We start from the raw sequence: 25,943 nt of genomic DNA on the forward strand, positions 1-25,943 counted from the left end.
ATGGCTTGGGAGGTATTGAAAAAAAGGAGACCGTTTCTTATGGTAAATAATGTATTATCTTTAAAATATTCATATGAAATACAGTGTGCATACAGTGATCATAAAAAGAGGTGTGCCCGATGAGTCCCATATAGGATAACAATTCTGCATTGGTTTGGAGTCACTAGGTCGCATGGCTTGGGAGGTATTGAAAAAAAGGAGACTATTTCTTATATGAAATATTGTATTTTCTTTAAAATATTAATACAAAATACAGTGTGCATACAGTGACCATAAAAAGAGGTGTGCCCGATGAGTCCCATATAGGATAACTATTCTGCATTGGTTTGGAGTCACTAGGTCGCATGGCTTGGGAGGTATTGAAAAAAGGAGACTATTTCTTATGGTAAATAATGTATTATCTTTAAAATATTCATATAAAATACAGTGTGCATACAGTGATCATAAAAAGAGGTGTGCCCGATGAGTCCCATATAGGATAACAATTCTGCATTGGTTTGGAGTCACTAGGTCGCATGGCTTGGGAGGTATTGAAAAAAAGGAGACTATTTCTTATATGAAATATTGTATTTTATTTAAAATATTCATATAAAATACAGTGTGCATACAGTGACTATAAAAAGAGGTGTGTCTGATGAGTCCCATATAGGATAACTATTCTGCATTGGTTTGGAGTCACTAGGTCACATGACTTGGGAGGTATTGAAAAAAGAGGACCATTCATATAGGAAATAATGTATTTTTTTTACAAAATATTCATATAAAATACAGTGTACATACAGTGACCATAAAAAGAGGTGTGCCCGATGAGTCCCATATAGGATAACTATTCTGCATTGGTTTGGAGTCACTAGGTCGCATGGCTTGGGAGGTATTGAAAAAAAGGAGACCGTTTCTTATGGTAAATAATGTATTATCTTTAAAATATTCATATAAAATACAGTGTGCATACAGTGATCATAAAAAGAGGTGTGCCCGATGAGTCCCATATAGGATAACAATTCTGCATTGGTTTGGAGTCACTAGGTCGCATGGCTTGGGAGGTATTGAAAAAAAGGAGACTATTTCTTATATGAAATATTGTATTTTCTTTAAAATATTAATATAAAATACAGTGTGCATACAGTGACCATAAAAAGAGGTGTGCCCGATGAGTCCCATATAGGATAACTATTCTGCATTGGTTTGGAGTCACTAGGTCACATGACTTGGGAGGTATTGAAAAAAGAGGACCATTTATATAGGATATAATGGGGTTTTTTTTACAAAATATTCATATAAAATAGTGTGCATACAGTGACTATAAAAAGAGGTGTGTCTGATGAGTCCCATATAGGATAATTATTTTGAATTAGTTTGGAGTCACTAGGTTACATGATGTCAAAGCAATTGACAAAAAAGACTATGAAGGTAATTCAAAAGGTACTTTTTAGACGGTCCCTAAGGTCGGCTGGGAGCAAGTAGACAGGTCATCTGTTTTCACATTGTCTGCAAACACGGGGTGAAAACGGCCGCATTATTATTTTTTTTTGAATATCTGTCGAATATCCGAATATCAAATATCAAACTAACTTCACCTAGGTCAATCTTCAAAGGAAAAGGCGCCCCGTTATGGCCAAGTTTGTAGACAACAGGTATTATCAATGAACACAATAAGCGCAACATTAATGCAGAGGTGGCATGTTTAAATTAGGTTTGTGACATGACATTACTATCAAGAACAGAAAACAGAGCCACATGTTGTTGAAGAATATAATTTTAATGACAGACCAAGGACCATTCAAAAACACACAGATAATATATACATAAATAAATATAAAGATTGAGTTGGTAGCAGCTTTACATATTTTAAGATGTGCGTTAATAAGTAATAAGTCAATATATGTACAAAAGGTGTAATTTAAGTTCTTATCTATTTTCAGAAAAATTACTGTTGAGAGTGAAGACATAAATGTATTGAAAAGACTAAAGACTAGCTCGATATCTTATCTGGTGGAAGACAACACAGCCACTACAAAGTTAGTTGTGACACCATTTGGACCAGCACCTGTTGGTTCACCTTTATCTTACTATGTAAGTAAAGTCCATGAGGCACTGGACCACAGCACCCACTGTATACACTTTTATTTAATTAAGAAGTTGAAGAAATTAGTTAAAAAGCAACATACAAACCATATTTGGTATACACATCCAAACAATGAAAGGCCAATTCTGTTGCTTAAAATGTTGAAAGATTTAATTCGCGCTATAGCTCTTTCTACGTGAACACGGTGGCGAGCAATTTTCTCTGTGACTTTAATTTCTGCGTTGGTCATCTGACCAGTACTGCGTGCAAAGGGGGGGATATTCAGGTGAAGCCCAAGTTCCCCCACTTCCTCCTCTATCCTAAACCCTTTGTCAGCCATGAGACCATCCCCTACATTAATCTTCCCCTCTGTGATCAAATATTTTAATGTTTGTAGAAGCCCACTTTGACGAGTGAGATCTTTGTCTGATATTCCTCCTGTAAAAAGCATCAAAGCAAAGATGACTCCACCCCTTGGTTCTATCCCAACCAGTCCTTTTAGTGTGTTGCAAGACTTGTAATCACTGTAACACTGACTCTGACGAGTCATGGAGCTGGGGCGCTGAATTTTAATCTCAGTTGCATCAAGTATGAGTAAAGTATTTGGGAATTCTTTTTTAAAATGTTCTGGCATCATTTCAATAATTGTATCGCGATGTGGCCACATGTTGATGGAGGAACATCTAAAAAACATAGTTTATCCAATTGTTAAAAAGAGAACTTGCGTCTTGGTGTGAAATTTTAAATAAGTTGCCTATGTGCATGAAATCAAAACTCTGTCTTAATTTGATCAAGACCAAAAGAAGCTGATCTTCCATTGACATCCTACTCTGAGAACCTACATTTCGGGTCATAGTACACACAAGCCCTGACAGGGATTAGGAAGTCATAAAGAACTTCAAATTGTTCGCCTGTAAATCCAGTGTAATACACAAAACTGTCATTGCTATGTTGTAGGAACGACACACCAAAATCTTCTGTTCGTTCTTCTTCCTTGTTTGTTTGTGTTGCTCGTTCACGCAGAAGTGCCTCATTTTCAATTATCAATTTGGCCACCTGCATCTTTAGTGTATCATTTTCAGCAGCCAAAGCCAGCATGTCCAACAGTTCAGATCCTGAAATGATATGGTGAAATCTAAATGTAAGTTAAGACAACAGACCAATTATTTCCATTTTCAGGGACCACTTATTGAAGCAATACATCAGCCTTTAGATGCAGAGACCTGTGGGAATTTTGATTATCCAACAGAGGAACACATTGACAGCATTATGAAGGAGGAGCTGAGTAAATACAGCAATGACTGGACCGCCATAACTAAAGCTGAGGCCAATCAACTGGAAAGCAACACTAGATTACAAAATGAATGTAATATTTGGCACAAAGAAAGACAAAAACGAATAACAGCATCTAATTTTGGAACAATTATGAACAGGAAAAAAGATTGTAATGAAAGTTTTCTGCGAAACACCTTCAAAAACTCAAATTTCAAATCAAAACCTACATCATACGGCCAGGTCAACGAAAAGGTAGCAAAAACCATCTACATGAAATAGAGAGGATGCCACTTGCATTCAATTGGATTGGTTGTGAATCCACTCTGCCCATTCCTAGGAGCATCTCCAGATGGAGTTGTATGCAAGGATGGGCAGAGTGGACTCATTGAAATTAAATGCCCCTATGCTGCTAGAGATTTCACCGTCAGAGAAGCAATAGAAAAGGTTAAACTTTTCTGTTTGGAAATTGATGAGGGTGAAGACCAGATTTCACTAAAGAGGTCACACAATTATTTTTAGTAATAATAGTAGTATAGTGCAAGGACAGATTATGATAACCGGTGCCCCCTACTGTGACTTCATAATTTACACCAGGAATGATTTCTTTGTTGAGCGCATATATCCAGACAGAGAGACTATGCTACATCTAATTACAAACTTAGGAAAGTTCTATGTGGAGCATTTCAAGGCCTTCTGCTGTAGAGAGTAGACAAAACAAGATGGCATACCATCATCGTCCTGGGTGTGTGGAGTAAGGTCCTGAGTGAGTGCAGCAGGGTCCAGGGTGAGTGGAGTAGGGTCCAGGGTGTGTGGAGTAAGGTCCTGAGTGAGTGCAGCAGGGTCCAGGGTGTGTGGAGTAGGGTCCAGGGTGTGTGGAGTAGGGCCCTGAGGCTCCATGATGACGCTATGGAGATGCATCCATAAATGTTACTATTAACAGTATGTGACTGAGATTTGTACCACAGTATCTTTAATAAAGACATCATCTGTCATTGCATGTCCATTCTTAATTTAATTTAAGTTGAAAGACATCCTTACCTCATGGTTTCAGCAGTGGCACTCTTCCTGGGCGGCTGTGGCTCTTTTTGCAGCTTTGGTGGGCGCCTTACAGATGATGGACGATCAAAAGGTGATGCTGGTAGAGGGTCAGGGTGGTCTTGGGTCGGTTTGCCTTCAACAAAGTGCTGGTGAATGATGATAGAAATGCTGAGTTCACATGGTAAAGAACATTCATGCAACAATGTAGAGACCACAACATATAAAATATTCCACACCAACTGGCTTTGAACTCGCAAAGCTTTAACATCAAAGGTTTATGTAAACACGGTTATACGGCCATGGTAGCCTATGCTAGAGCTGGGAGATTACTGCTAACAGACACCAATAACTTTAGACTAGAGTCACTAACCTGTTTTAGTGAATTACGCAGAGACAATTGAATTAGGCTAATATCCAATATCTAATGGTTAACGTTAAAAAGAAATACAACTTTACAGTTATGATGATACAAGCGACAGGTTTAAAGTTAACGATCGTTGTTAGGACAACGATAAAACGTTAACGTTAACAACGGCAACCGTCTAGCTTTTAGTTAGCTAACGTTACAACTATCGCTAACAAGCCTAGGCTGTTTGAGTTTACCTTAATGCCACACCATGATGCACAAAAACAATAATCTGTCCTACATCGATTTAGAATTGAAACGACTTACCTTTGAGCAAACGTAGAAATGTTTAGCTGTGCCGTGGTTTCTTAGTTTGTTGACGTTCAGCTGTTGATGTGGTCGTCCGCATAACTTTATCCAACATAAACATTTTCCAATATCCTTAGCTGGCTTCGGGAAAGGGACAAAAACGACGTTTTCAACTCGGTCCTTATATCTGCTGTCAGTGTTGCAGGTGCCATAACAACACCGTTTGACCATTTTATGGTTTTATTTTTTTAAAAACTAATGCCGAGGGGAAACCCTAATCAGCTGAATTAACAGCTGTGTTGCTGTGATCGATGTCGGACAAAATGGTGGACATCCATGAACTCGGTATTAGGAGCATTCTGATTGGTCAGATTGTCTGTCAATCAAACGCTGGCAAAAGGTCAATTCTCTCACATCGACATTCATTGGCACAACAATAAAAGTAAATGATTCTAGCAACAGGTAACAATGACATTCTTCTATGTCCAACATGTGAAGGTCACTGTGGTTTCAAATTAATACTGACCTCAGATTCTCCAGTTTGCAGTTTGGACTCTGTAGAGCAGAGGGCAGTTTTTCTCTTGACGCCTGCAGGTCATTCTGACTCAGGTCCAGCTCTCTTAAGGGTGAGTTTACAGACTGCAGAGCTGAGGCCACAATCTCCAAGGACTTCTCTGTTACCTTACAGTCAGCAAGTCTGCAAGAGAGGCAAAAGAGTATAAAAGGTAATGGGTCATGTTTAAATCTACAGGAAGAGTGAGAGAGGAAAATAATATAATTGCCCCACATACAGTATGTGCCAGGCCCAAAACAACACTACTAAGTGGGATAAGAGGAGAGAATAATATGATCCCTGAATACCATGAACAGTTAACGCCAAAGATTCTAGAGCGGAGCAAGATAGATCAGTTACGTCATAGGCATGAAGTACGCTCTGAGCCTGACAGGGCGCCATTTTAATAAGCTCAGCGCAAAATTTCATATACAGTTCCAATTCTATGAGCCCATCTGAACAGCTGTTTTTAACGTTGCCAGCTGTTTTTTTTTCTTTCTCGGTAATGAATTGCAAGATCTGACGGTGCGAAAGACCCGATTGATCTTTTTCCAAGTTTACACTGAATAAGGAGAGGTAAATATGCCTATTATTTAGACAGAAGTAGCTATTGCACTGATCACATACATTCCCATTGAGAGACTGTATAGCCTACTGATAAGCTAGCTAACAGGCAAACTAACTTAGCTAACTATCACCATTTTTCTTTTTTCTACCTGTAGGCTATAAGTTAACCCTTTGTTCACGGCATGCTTAAACACAGCGCATAAGATAGGCTATCAATCACTAATAAGGTCGAGATTTCACTCAAGCGTCTGATGTTCATAACTTAAATAAATGCAAATGGTAGGCCTAGGCTAAACACAACCGTGCTTGACACTATTGTATCTTTTCCATGCAGTCAAAAACTCCCAAATTGTCCTGCTTGCCTATGTAAAATGCATATGACCACAGAAGTTCGTTTTCAAAAATCATTAGCCTATTTACAGGCTGCAGCCAATTTAAAACACGTCCAGATGAATCTAACCGTTGAACTTAATTTGTGCAATTGTTAATTGAAAACAATTTGCTTGAGTTATAAAATAGCTGTAGTCCTATCATTTAGGCCTACTCATCTAGGCCTACTGTAAATCCTCAAATTATAGCATGGGTGTTTTCACTTATAGGCTGCGTAAGCACATGCCTTTATTTAATTAAGCATTATTTACTTTTTATTATAGGCTGCGCAATTGTGCATCTTAAGCCTCTCGCAAGCTCAAAAGAGGGCAGCACGCGACTGAGCTTGAGAGCGACAGTGAGACCCGTGGTGTAAATATTAACTTTCAGTGTTTTACTATGTCTTTGTAAATTAGGCCTACGTTTAATTAAATTGTTTCTTGCGTGCGTTCTTTCTCTCATTCCCTCTCCAAAATGTTCCTGTTCTAGGCTGATCAAGTGCATGAACCCAGCATCGCTGTGCGCGTCACATGAATCACAATTGGGACAATAGATTGACAATCTTGTACAACTGCAAAGCCTTATCATAGGCATGTTACATTCATGACATGATAAATGGAACTTAAATGAAGATTTAGAACGAAAATGACAAATTAGGCAGTCGGCTAAACGTTTTAAACTTGCGCAAAACTGATGAACCAGCATCGGTGCGTCGCATAAATCAAAACACAAATTGAAGCAACACTGACCATTGGACAATCCTACCACAAAACCTTTCCATTGGCATTCAACGTTTATGACATAAGAAGTGGAATATGAACGCATTTCATCACACCTGACAATTAAACGGAGCTGTGGCTGTTCGCGATTTGACTGATTCTTAAAGTTTCAGCGCAGTGTTGACTTGCATGCGCGTCTTTTTAAGATGGTGAGCGTAAACGAAGGAAAGCCCTCTAATCGGACGGGCAAGACTGCAAGTAGACGGGCCTAGGCCCGTCCGTGGCTACGCGTAGGCCTATGTCAAACAGATGCTTTCTCTTCGATCTCCACAAATTAAGCTACAGTTAATTCCTTAGCCGTTTGAATAAATTTGCGTTTGCGATTGACAACGCGACAGACAACGTTGTGATAAATAGGGTATAATAGGCTACTAACTTTGTTCAAAATTGATACATTCAAGTTGACTTTGCAAAGTTGTGTAGGCTACCGCGCCAGTTGAAGTCTGCATGAACAGTTATTGCACAAGCCACCGTTTTGATTTGCTTGCTTAGGATGCAGGCTGAACCCGTTTGAGGGAGAGAGGCACAGGGAGAGAATGCGTGCTGTAGCCTACACATCTCTATGAAATAATGTAGCCTAGGCTGTCAAGGCTAATCCATATTTTAAATAAGCAATCATGGAGACAATAAGTTAATAGACCGAGTAGCCTAGGCCTAATGCAGGAATGGACGTTATGTTATTCAGTAACTGTAACGAATTAATGAAATTTAAATTGACCGACTACTTCGTTTCCTAACAAAGTAACGAAATTACATTAACGCTATATCCCAAACATAGGCCTATTGAACTTAGTTTTGGTGGATGATGGACAGATGTCAGTGCCCTAGCCTAATTTACCCTCGGAAATAATTCGACATTGTCTTTATACAATATATTTAACTGGTCTAGACATGGTGTGGTCTATTGGGTTTCTCGTAATTTCAACATACAGCTTTAAAGAACAAATATTGATAACATTTTAGGATCAGCGCCATAGGATTCCCACGGTAGCCAGCGTCTGTGACGACACCTGAGCTTATTAAAATGGCGCCCATAGAGTCATAGAACGTACTTCAACATATACAACGTATTTTCCAGCCAGTAATCCATCTTGCGCGTAGCGCTCTAGAATCTTTGGTTAACGCTGCCCAACCAGAGACACAACACCACTGAAGACTGATCAGTGCGATTAACCCAGAGCTGCATGAGCAGAAATCTGATTGATTTAATCAGTTCAGACTGGAGAACATCATATTCAGTGTTTTACACCCCATTTATACCATGCACCTCCATATAACATTTGAAGAGCTCTTTTCCAAAACGCCATAAATCCATTATTGAAAACATTAATAGGTCATGTTATTTAATTGTGTATTTCAGGTAATATCAAGGAAAGTGGAGTTGTGTTGTTTTGATTGAATAAAGATACCTCCAATAACAATAAACCAATTACAATTAAACTAAAATTACTTGAAAAACAAAGAAACAAAAAAAAAGATTAATGAAAATGCATTACAATGGACAATATTTCGCTTTAGAAAAGAGCTCTTCAAATAATAACTTCATACAGTTTTGATGTGGAGAGCTCTTCATTTGCCCCTGCATATTTGTGTGTTGATCTCACATACACCTAACTGCTGATCTGACATTAAAACTACAGAAAATAGATATAGCGGGAAAGCTCAGATTGGTTATTAAAACTGTGGAACATGAGATACATTTTGTTAAATACAGGACGCAGCAAGCTCTACACCCACACACACACCCACACACACACACTTGCTTTAACAAGAGTTCAAGCTGAAATTGTGCAGTGTGTGTAGTAATTAAACTATTTATTGATTGTGATACTCACACAGCCTTTCTGCAGCATCTCACAGCTGGCACCAGTCTCCTCCGTCCCTCCTCTGAGGTTTTGTATTTGCTCAAGTCCAACTCATCCAGCACCTCATCAGACATCAGAAGCACATGAGCCAAGGCTGAGCAGTGAGCCAGTGTGAGCTGTTTCACGGCACCTTTCTCTGCCTTCAGGAAAGCCTGGATTTCATCATGAACAGAAGAGTCATGCATTTCCACCAGGCAGTGGAACAGGTTGATGCACCTTTCAGGGGAGATATTTTTTCTCTGCATTACCTTCAGGTTCTTGATTGTTTTCTTCACACTCTCTGGGCTACTGTGTGTGTGTGTCAGGAGGCCTAGCAAAAGGCTCTGATTTGACACCAGAGAAATGCCATGAAGAAAGCGAACAAACAAATCAAGGTGTCCATTCTTGCTTTCCAAAGCTTTGTTCACTGCATTCTTCAAAAGCTCATCGAGAGGCACATCTGGCAAAGACCTGGACTTTCTGCTAATAAATGGTTTCAGGACCTCCATGTTCTTCGTCAAGTAGGAGGCAAACAAATGAAGTGCAGCAAGAAACTCCTGGATGCTCAGATGGACAAAGCAGTACACCTTCTTGTGGTGAAACACACATTCCTCCCTGAAAATCTCAGTGCACATGCCAGAGTACACTGAGGCTTCACTGACATCAATGCCACACTCTCTCAGGTCTTCCTCATAGAACATGAGATTGCCATTCTCCAGATGCTTGAAAGCCAGCTCTGCCAGTTTCAATATGACACCCTTATGTGATTCCAGGAGCCTCTGTCTATCTGTCTCACTTTCCTCTTGATACTTCTGGTTCTTCCTGGTGGTCTGGATGAGCAGGAAGTGTATGAACATCTCAGTCAGAGTTTTGGGGGCTTCCTTCCCATCATCCTGTTCCAGTATCTGTTGAAGGACAGTGGCTGAGATCCAACAGAACACTGGCATGTGGCACATGATGTGGAGACTCCTGGTTGCTGTAATGTGTGAGATGATTCTGTTGGCTTGATTGTGGTCACTGATCCTCTTCCTGAAGTACTCTTCCTTCTGCGGGTCATTGAATCCTCGTACTTCTGTCACCAGACTGATGGACTGAGAAGGGATCTGACTGGTTGCTGCTGGTCGGGAGGTTATCCAGATGAGAGCAGAGGGAAGCAGAGTTCCATGAATGAGGCTCGTCATCAGCACATCCACTGATGATGTTTGTGTCACATCAGACAGCTTCTGATTTTCTAGGAAATTCAGTGGAAGTCGACTCTCATCCAGACCATCAAACATGAACACAATGCAGCAGTCTTTGTATTCACCATCCTGTAGCTCCCTAAGCTCAGGGTGGAAGTCATGCAGGAGCCTTTGAAGACTGTACTGATCATGTTTGACCAAATTCAGCTCACGGAATGGAAGCACAAACATGAAATCTACATCCTGGTTAGCTCTCTCCTCTGCCCAGTCAAGGATGAACTTCTGCACTGAGACGGTTTTTCCAATGCCAGCGATCCCCTTGGTCATCACAGTTCTGATGTGTCTCTCCTGTCCAGGTAAGGGCTTGAAGATATCATTACAGTTGATTGCTGTGTCCTCTGTAGTTTGTGGTCTGGATGCTGACTCTACCTGCCAAACCTCATGCTCATTATTCACCTCTTCACTCTCTCCCTCTGTGATGTAGAGCTCTGTGTAGATCTTGTTCAGGAGTGTTTGAGTCCCTGACCTTATGATGCCTTCACATATGCTCTCAAACCTCCTCTTCATGCTGGCTTTATGGGTCATCAGTACTCTGTTCAGGACATGGTTGTCTGTTTGACATCAAATAAACAAACAAACAAAGAGATGAGTATCAGTCTAAGTTAGGGGTGTAACGGTACACAGAAGTCACGGTTCGGTTCATACCTCGGTTCGGACATCACGGTTCGGTACGAGTTCGGTACAATGGAGGGAAAAGCAAAACAAAAATGCAGAAAGCATTTTTTTTTTGTACATGTCTCAGGCTGTACCACCTAGTGTCATACAGTCTCTTCCCTGAGCTATCTGCAACAGCCTGAAGTGTGTAAGATGTAGGCTAGTACAATAAGTACCCAGACTCCATCTGTAACTTGTAAATAAAATAAGACAATCAGCTATAAAACTGAAAATAGGCCTACAGCATCTCTTATTTCTGAAAGTGCAAATTACATAGAAAAATGATTTTTAAAAATCCACTTAAGCAAGACCTTCAACATCTGTGTTTAGTTGTATATGGAAGGGTCTACAATTTGCCTCAATATTTTTTTATTGTGTGTAAAGTAATAATCTAGCCTACTAACTGTGAAAATATCACACTATTTTGCCTTTTTTTTTAAAAACGAAATTGCTCCTTTCATTTCATAAACAGACTACAACTAGAAGTCACGTGACTTTGCCCTTTGACGTTAACTCACCGTAGCATGGTTTGTTTATTAGCCTGGTTAGCGTTGTCACTTTATTTTACTGTCTATGCACTTAACACTACCAGCTTCTCATGTGAGAAGTTACAAGTTACCCCAACATAAAGGTAATTACCACGCGATTTACATAGCTTTCTGTCATTACGAAATCGTTTAATTTAAGCCATAGGTTTTGGCCCTATTTGTATATCCAAAGGCTGCTGAAGCGCAGGGAAAGTTGTTTTTCCCCTCGTTTCAGTGATTGGTAGCCTACATCATCTGGGTGATGGCTTCGAATATGTGTAGCATTTTTTCCACTCACATACCCAACAACTGCTGAACAACGCCGACACAGAGTTTCATCTTATCCACCACTCTTTCGCCTGTAGGCTACTAACATTACTGTAACTGAAGTTCTCAAACTTGCGATCTTAAAGAGACCAGCGGATCCTCTAACTCTTGTGGGTCTAACCTTAGTGCTGCTAATGACTGACGGACGACCGACGACCTGGCAAAAAAAAAACATAGGCGCCAATCAGAGCTTCAGAGCTAAGGCGAGGCTACAGATTAGCGTTAGGTGTCGCTAAAGAACTCCCGTAACTCTCGCTACTTAACAGTAATTGCGCATGATATTAATTAATCCGCACACGAGTTTTATGTATTTTTATACCGTGTATTCTCCGTGTAAATTCATGCACCGAACCGTGACGCCCGTACCGTTTCGGTTCAATACGAATACATGAACCGTTACACCCCTAGTCTAAGTATATATACTCTTTTGATCCCGTGAGGGAAATTTGGTCTCTGCATTTATCCCAATCCGTGAATTAGTGAAACACACACAGCACAGTGTACACACAGTGAGGTGAAGCACACACTAGTCCCGGCGCAGTGAGCTGCCTGCATCAACAGCGGCGCTCGGGGAGCAGTGAGGGTTTAGGTGCCTTGCTCAAGGGCACTTCTCCCATGCCTACTGGTCACGGTTCGAACCGGCAACCCACCAGTTACAGGTCCGAAGTGCTAACCAGTAGGCCACGGCTGCCTAAATGTCTAAAACAAAGAAATTTAGCAGAACAGCACTAGATGATGAAATATCAGAAGCATTACATTTTTTTAAATAAATGTTTTTTTTTCTATGCAAGCACAAGCCCTGCTCTTGCACACAGATTTGATGAAAATGTTTGAATACTCACCTGTTAGTTTGTCCCTTTTGACTGGAGCATGCTCAGTTTGCAGATGGGTGCTGCCTCTCATGACTGCATGCTCATCTAAGGGAGGCTGTGGAGAGATCTGTGCCGTGTGGATGAGTGGATAAAGAGGGTGCTGGATGTGTGGATAATGATTATGCTGCCCCATGGCTGAGTCTGAGTACTGAGGATGCTGCCCCGTGTCTGTGTGTGGGTATGGAGGAACTTGTGCCATGTTTGCAGATGGGTTCAGATGAAGTGCCATTTCACTGTGTTGGTAAGATGAAGGTTGTGCCATGGCTGTAGGTGGGTATAGCTGAGGTAGTGCCATGGTTGTAGGTGGGTATAGCTGAGTTTGTGCCATGGCTGTAGGTGGGTATAGGTGAGGTTGTGCAATGGCTGTAGGTGGGTATAGGTGAGGTTGTGTCATGGTTGTAGGTGGGTATAGGTGAGGTTGTGCAATGGCTGTAGGTGGGTATAGGTGAGGTTGTGTCATGGTTGTAGGTGGGTATAGGTGAGGTTGTGCAATGGCTGTAGGTGGGTATAGGTGAGGTTGTCCCATGGTTGTAGGTGGGTATAGCTGAGGTTGTGCCATGGCTGTTGGTGGGTATAGGAGAGGTTGTGTCATGGTTGTAGGTGGGTATAGGTGAGGTAGTGCCATGGCTGTAGGTGGGTATAGCTGAGGTTGTGACATAGTTGTGCCAGGGTTTATAATGGGTTGTGTTCTGGATCTCTTTCTGCACTGGGGGCAGCTGTAGTCTCCTGATGGACCAGACTGGCTCCAGTAGCTGCTGATGCACTGCCTGCAGAAACTGTGTCCACAGCTGGTGATGACTGGGTCCTTCAGTAGCTGCTCACACACTCCACACCTGGACTGATCCTGGGTCAGAATATTCCTAAACCTACAACAGGGACCGCAATAATTGCACAGACAAACACATTAACAGTGAAGAAAAGCCAATAGCACACACACACACAGGTATACTAAGGAAAATACACACACCACAGTGTTAATTTTGTCAGTGGAAATTTTGATGAGAATTATTCATCATTTCTTATTAACCAATCAGTTACAGCATGAATCTGCAAGTCAAAGTAAAAGTCCCCTCTGCTTTAATGTATCTTTCTCATTTAAGGGTTTGTTCCTGCTCAGTGCTTGCTCGGACAAATGCCAGTCTATGCCTATCTGCAAGCTCCCCGTCAGAGCTAAGAATGACTTCATCAACTTCACAAGTGACCTTCCAGGTCCAGGTCCAAGAATTCCAGCTTATGTCTGTTGAATAAAGACGCAGTGTATTTTTCCAGAAAAAGATGGAGTGTGGATAAGCCTATAAAATGGAAAAAAATACTACCAACTTGAAACGATCTTTAGAGACACGCCATCTCGCTGTGTCTGCCCAGGTAAATATGTAACGTTATGATTGGTTTGATGTAAGTAGGTAAATGCAAGTTCGGTATTCTGAGTCATGACAGCTCTCCCCTCGGAAGCAATGACACCCACCTCATACAGCTGCAAAATTAATTACCTCCTTTGGCCATTTTCCATAAGCTAGGGAGCTTACAGATACACCACTCACTCTCTTGGGACTTGCAGGACTGCTTGTGTAACTAAGGGCGCATTTACATTAGTATGCAGTAAGCATTTGATTGCCAGTATGCATTTTAGATAACCAACATATATTATCCCAACTACAGTGATAGGTGCGCAATTTCTGTCTTGTAGCCCATTATTTTTTCTCACTTGATTTCACACTATTAATCAAGAAGAAGGATCTATATGCTCCAAAGAAAAAACACATTGAGGTCCTGGCCGTGGCGCAACTGGCTGGGGCACCTGCACCGTACGCCGGCGAGTTCGATTCCCGCCCCGTGGTCCTTTCCGGATCCCACCCCGACTCTCTCTCCCATTTGCTTCCTGTCATTCTCCACTGTTCTATCCGCAATAAAGGCATAAAAAAGCCCAGAAAATATACTTTTGGGTACTAAAAACAAACAAATTGAACACTCATCAATGAGCAGTTCAAAATGTTTAGCCTAGTTCCACTTTCAGACTCGTTAATGGCTACATTTTGCCTTGGAAAGGTCCGTGCTCCATTTAATTAGCGCCTTTTAGTTATGAAAACTTTAACAATCAGCGACAAATTGAAAATATGCTAACTGAAACAACTGGTTAACAACATCAAAGAAAACATCAAACTATTAGGCCTAGGTGAATTTACAATCGCACTAGATCAGTGGAATATTTTTAGTTTAGCAAAACGGCAGCTGGGGGGATGTGAACTCACCTCATTAAGTCTTTCATTTAACCCACCGTTGGATGAAGAAAAAATAACATAAAGAGAGGCCACTATGCTTTGCCTGTCATTCTCACTTGTCACTTCCTGACAAGGGGCAGCCGTGGCCTACTGGTTAGGGCTTCGGACTTGTAACCGGAGGATTGCCGGTTCGATCCCCGACCAGTAGTAACCAGTAGTAGCAAGGCACCTAACCCCTCACTGCTCCCCGAACGCCGCTGATGTAGCAGGCAGCTCACTGCGCCGCCTCAGTGTGCTGAGTGTGTTTCACTTGGGATAAATGCAGAGACCAAATTTCCCTCACAGGATCAAAAGAGTATATATACTACAATATACTACTCTTTCTGTAGCTCATCCTTGCATGAAATAGATTTGTGGGAGATTCTAATTCACATGCTCATGGAGCTTTCCGGAAAAGCTGCTGGTTTTGCGTAGTTTTAAGTAAAAAATCTTAGCGGCATACTTTGATGTGAAAATGCGTGGTTGCTACGCAAAATGCATACAGGTTGACAGGTCTGACACTCACACTGTCTACTCTTTTATATGGATACAAAAATTCGGAAATCTCACTTTGGATAATGCTGTGGTGGTCCACTACTGAAATTGAAAGGCAGATCAATGGATTGGTCACTCTTCATGGTCACACAGCTGGGCACTGGAGACACTGGTCTGTGTGTCTGTGGTCTGGATACACACGCAGATAAAATATATAATAGATTGAGCTGGCGCATCTTCACAATACTAACAAAAGTTACAATTTCTACATACCTTCTGCTTCAAACACACACACACACACACACACACACACACACACACACAGACACACACAGACACACAGTCTACTCTTGTATATGGATACAAAAATTCAGAAATCTCACTTTGAATAATGCTGTGGTGGTCCACAACTGAAATTGAAAGGCAGATCAATGGATTGGTCACTCTTCATGGACACACAGCTGGGCACTGGAGACACTGGTCTGTGTGTCTGTGGTCTGGATACACACGCAAATAAAATATATAAAAGATTGAGCTGACACATCTTCACAAGACTAAAGAAAGTTAGAATTTCTACATACCCTCTGCTTCACTCACTCTCACTCACACACACACACACACACACACACACACACACACACACACACACCAGTGTTTCCCATAAATGTACTCATTTGTGGCGGCCCACCACAATATCAAAACTGACCACCACACAATGATTGTCCATGTTGTTCTATTTAAATTGAATGGAATTATTTCATTGTAGAGCTATGTTGACCTTCGGACAGCCACTCCTTTTTCCCTCTGTCTCTCAATGAACCTACATACAAAGAAAACATTAACAATCCTGCAGGGATGGCATAAGACAACTGGCTAAATCATGCTTATATCTGGTTAGCATCGTAACCACGCTGTGCTAATTTGTTAAACACTGTTGCATTCAAATTAACTCTGCAAACCTACCACCACAAACAGAATTCAATTCTGTGGGAAACACTACACACACACACACACGCACATGCACACGCACACACACACGCACACACACACACACACAGACACACCTCTCTCACACACACATACACCTCTCTCTCACACACACACAAACACACTGTCTACTCTTGTATATGGATACAAAAACTGGAATCTCACTTTGGATAATGCTGTGGTGGTCCACTACTGAAATTGTAAGGGAGATCAATGGATCGGTCACTCTTCATGGACACACAGCTGGGCACTGGAGACACTGGTATGTGTGTCTGTGGTCTGGATACACAAGCAGATAAAATAATAGATTGAGCTGACACATCTTCACAATACTAACAAAAGTTACAATGTCTACATACCTTCTGCTTCAAACACACACACACACACACACACACACACACACACACACACACCTCTCTCTCACACACATACACATACACCTCTCTCTCTCACACACAAACAGAGGGCACACAGCTGGGCACTGGAGACACTGGTCTGTGTGTCTGTGGTCTGGATACATCAGGAGACAAAATATATAATAGGCTGAGTTGACATATCTTCACAACTCAGCCTATTATATTGTATTATATTGTATCAAACACACACACACACACACACACACACACACACACACACACACACTAGGGCTGGGCGATATGGCTGAAAACTGTACCACGATATATATTTCATATCAGTCGATATCGATAATTATTGATTTTTTTTAATCTATTTCAGATAAGGACCAGAAGAAAAAAAAAGTTGGTAACACTTTATTTTAATGTGTCGCTGTTACAGTGTACCTACCTAATTAGGTACAGTGGTACAACCTGTGTAACAACATGTACTATCAGGTACTATCATTGTACTTGCATTATGTATTTGTGGGTACCTACATATAGTTGTTACGTTGTAATACTGAGTGCTTTTACAAAACTTTGCCAATTTGCCTAAATTTTCATCAGAGGCAAAGAGCTGACCTGAGACCTGCTGGATGGGGTAAATCTGGTCATGATAGATTTGATATACAAAGCATACCCCTTCTTGGTAACACTTTATTTTAATGTGTCGCTGTTACAGTGTACCTACCTAATTAGGTACAGTGGTACAACCTGTGTAACAACATGTACTATCAGGTACTATCATTGTACTTGCGTTATGTATTTGTGGGTACCTACATATAGTTGTTACATTGTAATACTGAGTGCTTTTACAAAACTTTGCCAATTTGCCTAAATTTTCATCAGAGGCAAAGAGCTGACCTGAGACCTGCTGGATGGGGTAAATCTGGTCATGATAGATTTAATATACAAACCATTCTTAGCTCCAGTCAAGGCCTCATTGTCTTCAGTGTACATGTAACAGCTGTGCTGCTACAACCTTGTTACTCTTTGATACAGTGGAATAAACCTATTAAGTGTACCAGTTAATTACTTACATGTACATATGACATGTATGTTATGTCTTCGATGTCTTGGAACAGGTCTACTAATTCACTACATAGTACATATATCAACTGTGTTGGTACACACTTATTGCTCTTTGATTCAGTGGCATAAACCCATTAAAATGAAGTGTACCAGTTAAGTACTCACATGTACATATTATATACATCCTGTCAATGATGTCATGCATCCTGTAATTGATGTGTTGAAACGTGTCTGCTGTTACACCACACAGTACATGTGAATTAGTAGACCTGTTCCAAGACATCGAAGACACAACATACATGTCATATGTACATGTAAGTAATTAACTGGTACACTTAATAGGTTTATTCCACTGTATCAAAGTGTGACAAGGTTGTAGCAGCACAGCTGTTACATGTACACTGAAGACAATGAGGCCTTGACTGGAGCTAAGAATGGTTTGTATATTAAATCTATCATGACCAGATTTACCCCATCCAGCAGGTCTCAGGTCAGCTCTTTGCTAGCCTGGCTTAATTGCCTTCCTACGTACTTTGCCAGGCTAGCTCTTTGCCTCTGATGAAAATTTAGGCAAATTGGTAAAGTTTTGTAAAAGCACTCAGTATTACAATGTAACAACTATATGTAGGTACCCACAAATACATAATGCAAGTACAATGATAGTACCTGATAGTACATGTTGTTACACAGGTTGTACCACTGTACCTAATTAGGTAGGTACACTGTAACAGCGACACATTAAAATAAAGTGTTACCAAAAAGTAACATTTAAACACTTTTTTTTTAAACTTGACCTTCCTCTGATTTTAATCACCTCAGTTATCAATCAAAGCAAACAGGGAAAAGAAATAGCAACACAATCATGAAAAACACTCAAATAAATACATGTGCAAATAAGTCTGAATGAAAAGCAGCACTGGTTGAAGCCTGGAAATATTGTAAACAAAGTAGCTTAATTTGCTAGTTTATCATAGTCTACTGGTTAGACTGTTCAGTTTCCCCGAGTGTGTTTAAGTTTCAAATAAATAAGCTACTTTTTCTCCTTGGGACAGGCCCGTTTGAGTCTTGGAAAATACTTTTCCATTTGCATCGGGTTTGAGATGATTAGAACTTAACAGTCGATTTGAATGCATTAGTTTTGAACAAATTCGTGCAGTGTGCTAATGATGCTAACCGGATTTAATAGCAACAGCCAGTCGTCTTGCACGATTGTGAATGTTTGGATTACATGTGCATGCTGAGGAGGGATGCGCCTGTTGAGAGGGAGAGAGAGAGTGAGAGAGTGCACCCGTGGGGCAAGGACTCATTGAGAGTCTGTGTTGAGGTAGACCTACTTCTATCCCTACTCTGGTAGAGTTGCACATACTACAATGCAAGATATATTTAGCCTATGTATTTATGGACAGCGTAAGGCGGGAGGTGTGTGTTGCTTTTAATTATCGAATGTTCTATCAAACATATTTTTTATTGATATTGATTACATGTCTATTGAGATAGGCCTACATATCGCTATCGTTTTATCGCCCAGTCCTAACACACACACAGAAAAAAGTGCACACAATTGTTCTCTAAGGAACACACACCTTAAGGTAAGGTTAGGATGTTTTCAATAGATAGATAGATAGATAGATAGATAGATAGATAGATAGATACTTGATTGATCCCCAAGGGATCAATACCCGTTTTTCACACCCGGTCATTCACACACACATTCATTCACTCCCCCACACTGTTTTGCTCCCACACACACACACAAGCACACATCCACACAAGCACACATCCGAACAACACACACACACACACACACACACACACACACACACACACACACACACACACACACACACACACACACAAACACAAACATTTGTACAACTTCTAATATAAAGAAATAATACCCTCTCTGGTAACACTTTATAATAACTACACACAATTCATAATTTATTAAGCATTTGTTCACTCAATTATAAATGGTTTGTTCATAGTAAATTAGTCTATCCAAAAAATATGCACACACAGAAGCTGACAGTCACACAAGAACATACACACAGAGAAACACAAGTTTTGCTTTTTAGTGTCTATTTGCTGTCCAGTTTCAACAAGAACGAGCACATATATACACACAAAGAAACACACTCAAGGTGACTCAGTGAAAAGAGTGCTGATAGTGGGGCCTGAGGGCTTTACCAGAGCAGGCATATTTACACTGTTGTAGTATATGAAGGTAAACTAACAGTCCTGCCAACCCTGAGGAAATGTTTTTAGTACACCTTATGTTGAAGATGTTTTCAGCTCACTTCAACCTAAACCGACATACACGTGATATTTTGACTAATTGCCTTATTGTCTTGTTACACTGATAGTGTGTTGGGACTTTTATTGCAAGTCTGTATGTGTATAACATCTCTGAACAGGTAACAAAAGTAACAACTCACCTTGGATATGATAGCACTTGTCCTTTGCTGACCCCCAGATGTCCATGAGTAACTGACTCCTCATCCTTCAGGGACACGTGGCTGGACACAGCACATGCTGCTCTGCCTGTCTGATTTCCACCGACAGTATCCTCACCGTCTTGAGGAAGATCCATCCTAATCAACCTAGAAATAAATAGAGAAAAACAGCGGCATAGAGACAGACATAGGGAGAGAAAGAAAGGAAGAGGAAGCCATAGCAGGGCTCTACACTAACATTTTTTTTCAGGAGCATTTGTGCGCCCAAGTTAAAAAATGTAGGAGCACAGACAAAAATTTGGGCGCACAGTCAGTTCTGTACTTAACTTACACATAATCTAACATTATACTGCAGCTAACAGTTAAACATGCCAGTGCACCAATTGCGAATATTAAAGGAACCGTATGTAAGAAATGTAATTCAATTAATCATAAAATTGCCCTGATTTGTCACTAGACATTAGGAAATCAAGCTAATTTCAAATACTTATATCACTGACAACAGTAGTCCGGCCAGGATATCGTCATTTAAAAAAGTGAAGTTGCAGCCCTCAACTGATGTTGATGTTTACATATTTGTGTTTTAGCTTGATTCGCCACCCTCCACCTATCTAGTAATCACAAAGTCAGTAGTGTTTTGGCATATGGGTTGCCAGCTCTGCTCTAGTTACCACATCTGCGGTGTACACCGCTCTACAGTATTTTGAAAGTGATTGTAGTACCAGTTTTGGCCAAAATCCTACATACGGTTCCTTTAAGAATGACTGACAACTTTTAGGCTACAGGAAACAGGATTTTAACAATCAGTGCCTACTTTATTTTCTGTCTGTTCTATTTTCCTACATTTTGTTAATGTAAAATAATATAATAAATTGCCATATGCATTTAGCCTGTATATCAAGTATCCTGCCAAATGTAGGCTAATTTATTTATTTGTGAATCCATCTATAGCTAATCCAAATATGCCCATGGTGACCTATCTGACTGCATACTGCCTAATACTACTACTAAAACAGTCAATTTGCTCTTCCACAAAACCCAACGTAGGCTAATCAAGGATATATGTTTTATACTTTTAGTTTTTATTTGAAATATCTGCATTGATGGGGGCAGTAGGCAAACGTTAGGCCTACTTTCGTTTTGCACTTCAGCTTGTATTCGGTGTAAACAAATAAGCATGCGTGGAAGCCTGGAGTTGTCAGTAGTGTTCTACCTTTGAATAAAATGGGATATAATATTACGGGAGGCTACTTTTGTGCCAGTTCGCTACAGCTATATTTTGCATATTGCAGCCAATACGTCAACTGGGCTAAAAGCCATGTTAGGTTACCTTTCCTTCTCTCACTGCATTCTCAGAATCTAATCCTGTTCCTCCTATATCCAATAAATTCGGTGGATAGAAGAACTAATTTCTTCAATCTTTGCATCTTGGCTGGCTAGTCTAACTTTCCGCTTTTACTGCGCGCTCTTGGATTTGATAGAAGCGACTAGGCTACTAGCGAGTCACAACGCGAAACTGCTAACGTTGATGGGAGGTGTAGTTTTTATGCTGCATTCGCGACGTGATTCTATGGTTTGCACCAGTAATGTTTCTCGATGTTGCGGTGTATTTTGTAGACAAACATTGACATGGTTAGAAGTCATTCGCACCAGTGCGCCTAAATATTTTTTTGCACTCTCACGGCATCATTTTTACTGGCATGTGCAAGTGAAATGGGCGCACTGTAGAGCCCTGCATAGGTATATTAAGGAATGTACTGTATGTAGGAATATTAAGACCTCGGTTACACCTTGTTTGTCAAGAATGTATATATATGTGGAACCCGACATGTATTAGGATATCTTGCATGAAAGTCTATGCTGAATATATTTAATTATATGCAGAAAATAAAGTGTCCAATATTGAATTACTCATACAGCGCAGTTCCATGCAGCCAATAAACGGTTTTGAATTAGTTTATTGCCCAAATTCCGTTTATGTCAATATTCCGTTCAACCTGTTTACAAGCAATTTGAAATGTCACATTTTGAGCATATTCCTGTTTACATAGCAATCGACATTATTCCAAATAAGTCAGCGACGCAGCCTACAAATAGGCTCCCAACGTCATTACATAAATCTCCGCTGCTGGAATTCCCTTTTTTGGCTGCATAATACAATGTCTTCAGGGTTTTCCACCAGTATTTCACTTGTTCAGGCGTACGTCGATAGCCAGCCTCATTAAGTTTTTCAGAAATCTTTTTAAAAATGTCGCTATTATGACATTTTCTCCTAATTATGTGTGAATTGAGCATGCGCAGGCCTACAATCCTCTTCCTTCTGGGAGCATATTCCGTTTAAGGTGTTTTCATGACCCAATATTCTGTTTAAAACAGGCATACGGTATGCTAGGTTGTGCAAACGGTTTATTAGTAAGCCGAATATGGCCTTTTTTGGTTTATTTCAATCAGAATAAGGTGTTTACAAGACACACGCATATTCGGTTTACTCTCAATAAACCGTTTATTGGCTGCATGGAATCGCGCTGATAGTCTGAAATGCATTGATAAATACTGTACATGGAAATACAGTATTATTTAACATAGATGGAAATATGTAAGGGTATAATGTATGGAACGCTGGTCATTATCAGGAAAATAAGTCCCGACAGGGAATATGTTCAAGTTTCATATATGTGGATATACACTGTACTGTATCACTTTTCTGTATCAGGAATTCACACAATTGTACACAATCTGCATGAATACAGTAATCAGCCTGTAATCAGTCTAGTAGTGTGAGTTAGGCAAAATCTCTTGCAAAGCACAATGCCATAAACAATAAACTGGTGAAAAGGTCTGACAATTGGGAAAGAAAATATGGAAGTAGATCTGTTCATTTTCTACTTTATTTTTCTTAGACATAACTGAGCTAACATCAGTTTGTGATTTGGACATTTTTCTCGTAATCAATTTTCTTCTTAATTAAATTTCCTGAGAAATAGCCAGAAGGGTAGCTATAGCGAAACTTAAAACTAAAAATCAATCTAGTCCTATTGCTCCTCATTTCTCCAAAGGGGTATGTAGGAAAGACAGGTGAAAACATATCAATGAGAGCTGAATTTGTTTCTTGTAAAACAAAGAAGAGACAAGAAGTTGAATGGATGTCGTTGTCTTACATTCATTGGGGGGAGCATCATGGATATCTGTCTCCTCCTTATGACAGCCAATCTGAAGTGGACTTTGAGCGACTGTTGTAAAAGTTTTATTTTTCGACAAAAAAGTTAGGTAAAGTCATTGTTGGCAGAATAAACAACACATGTAGGCTAATAGCATCACATGGAATTTACTGGCTATCCATAGGCTACGTAAAAAAGTTAGGCTACATGATGTACTGTAGCCTAATAATTCTCTGGGTTGGCCGTTTTACAACGACGAAATATTGAAAATAGACCTACAGAGATCCACTTCTAATCTAGACAGAGCCTACAGTCCCGAACAATAATAAGCTATTTCACTCATGTCCACGGATGCAATATCTGTAAACTGTGAAAAAGTAGGCCTAATCTGTCTAAGCTTTATGTAGGCCGCCCCCGCTCAACCAACTTTGTTTCGTCTCGTCTTGTCTCTGGTAGGCTAGTTGATGATCCCCTAAGGTCATATCTTCTTGGTTTTCAGTCCACGAAAAAAACACCAGTCAAAACCTTTATAAAGTAGCCTACAACCACAAATGTAATTCTTGATGTATACTTACTGACATAAAACGGATGGAAACATTCCTGTGCACAACTTGCCCTCGCTTCAAACTAGACTACTTTCGTTTTCACCGGTTCCGGGTTGATCACATGGCCAAATAGCACGTTCCCCAAGTAAAGTGAAAAAATACTACCCTGGTGGTTGCGCGGAACAGTTCAGGCGACATAAATCCTGGACACGCATTTAGGTCAATTTAGCCTAAATTAGTATGATAGCCTAGCCTGGAAACCAGACTCTGACTGAGTACTGTAGGGCAGTGGTTTTCAAAGTGAGGGGGTGCCAGGGGGGCCTCAGCAAGTTGGAAGGAAAAATAAAAGGAACAAATAAATACATTTGAAATTGTTTAAATATACCTATTACTATGAGGGTTGTTATACAATGCCATTATAATAATGTCTCACATATCTGAACATTATATTTTCCATGATAATGATAGCTCTCATATAGCAGAAAGCCCCAAATGCAGTTTTTTCACACTGTACGCTCCATTGCGAAGTGCTTGTGGCTAAAATAATTATTAGGTTTAGCTTAATGTGTTTTTGCCGTAGTGTTGTCGATGGGTTTAATAACACATCAAGGGGGTCCTTGGCCAGAACCTAGTGGTCTAGTCGTGATCCCCATAGGCCCAATAGTAAACCCAGAAATGTTTAGTACCCTAAAGTTTTATTGCAGAAATGTCATCTATAGGCCTAATGGGTGGAAGTCAACTTGGTTGCCTAAAGTTGCACTTTGGGCAATTTGCATAATTAGCATAAATAGGCAATTAAGGCGAGGCAGTACAGGTGAATAGGGTAAAAAAATTAAATAATAGATATCACCATGAAACTTTCTTAGTTGATTACTTATGTTAAGATGAGAAAAGAATGTATTGCATGTTTTTTATATTTTAATGTTTACATATGCAAATGAGGTGCTATCTCATTAAAAATGCTCTAATTTGCATACACACAAAAGCAGATAGTGTGATAAAGCCAGGCTCAAAATTGTTTTTCCAAGGTAAACACGTATACTTGGGGGGGTGAGTTGGTGAAAACCTTTAAGAAACTTGGTAAGGAGGCAGTGTTGACCTATGGACAGACATATTAAGAAATGAAGTGTGCCATGCGAAACTAGAAAAGCACTCCGAGAGTGCAGACCTCCGCCAAGCGAATATATACAATATGCAAAATAACTATATCCAGCATGCACACATAAACAAATGCACAAGAACTATATACAGAGAGTGCAGACCTCCGCCAAGCGAAAACATAACCGCCTCCTGGATCCAGACGGTGATCCGGATCACTCCCAAACTTTTTGAGTTATCTTGCAAACAAACAGATGAACAGACACACAGACAAACAAACAAACAGACAAACAAACAAACCCCGATGAAAACATAACCTCCTTGGTGGATGTAATAACTATATAACAGTATGCACACACACAAACCCATAAGAACTATATACAATATGCAAAATAACTATATCCAGCATGCACACGTACACAAATGCACAATAACTATATACAAGAACTATATAGAACATGCAAAATAACTATATACAGCATGCACATACACACAAACCCACAAGAACTATATATGCAAAATAACTATATCCAGCATGCACACGTACACAAATGCACAATAACTATATACAAGAACTATATACAACATGCAACGCACGCACGCACACACACACACACACACTGTAAACTATATAACTATATACAGTATGCACACACACGCGCGCACACACACACACACACACACATACAGCGGGTAAAATAAATATTGAACACGTCAACATTTTTTTCAGTAAGTATACTCCCAATGAGGCTATTT

The 25,943-nt window shown here is 40.2% G+C and overlaps 1 protein-coding gene across 1 annotated transcript; it reads right to left on the reverse strand.

The window, feature by feature from the left end:
* Positions 1–4,009: 4,009 nt before the first annotated feature.
* Positions 4,010–24,201, reverse strand: LOC143118946 (NACHT, LRR and PYD domains-containing protein 3-like). The gene is made up of 10 exons (XM_076280128.1): positions 24,120–24,201; positions 23,545–23,616; positions 20,369–20,533; positions 16,672–16,785; positions 15,595–15,708; positions 12,737–13,632; positions 9,137–10,937; positions 5,560–5,730; positions 4,379–4,546; positions 4,010–4,244 (listed from the first exon to the last, which is right to left on the reverse strand). Coding segments are annotated over exons 2-10 (3,666 nt in total). The 5' UTR covers positions 23,547–23,616; positions 24,120–24,201.
* Between the last annotated feature and the right edge of the window lie 1,742 nt (positions 24,202–25,943).

The sequence above is a fragment of the Alosa pseudoharengus genome, unplaced genomic scaffold (genome assembly GCF_046254945.1).
Source record: "Alosa pseudoharengus isolate Yale_2024_CS ecotype anadromous, Long Island Sound unplaced genomic scaffold, YU_APseudo_1.1 YU_APseudo_1.1_scf_1, whole genome shotgun sequence".
Classification (NCBI taxonomy): Eukaryota; Metazoa; Chordata; class Actinopteri; order Clupeiformes; family Clupeidae; genus Alosa; species Alosa pseudoharengus.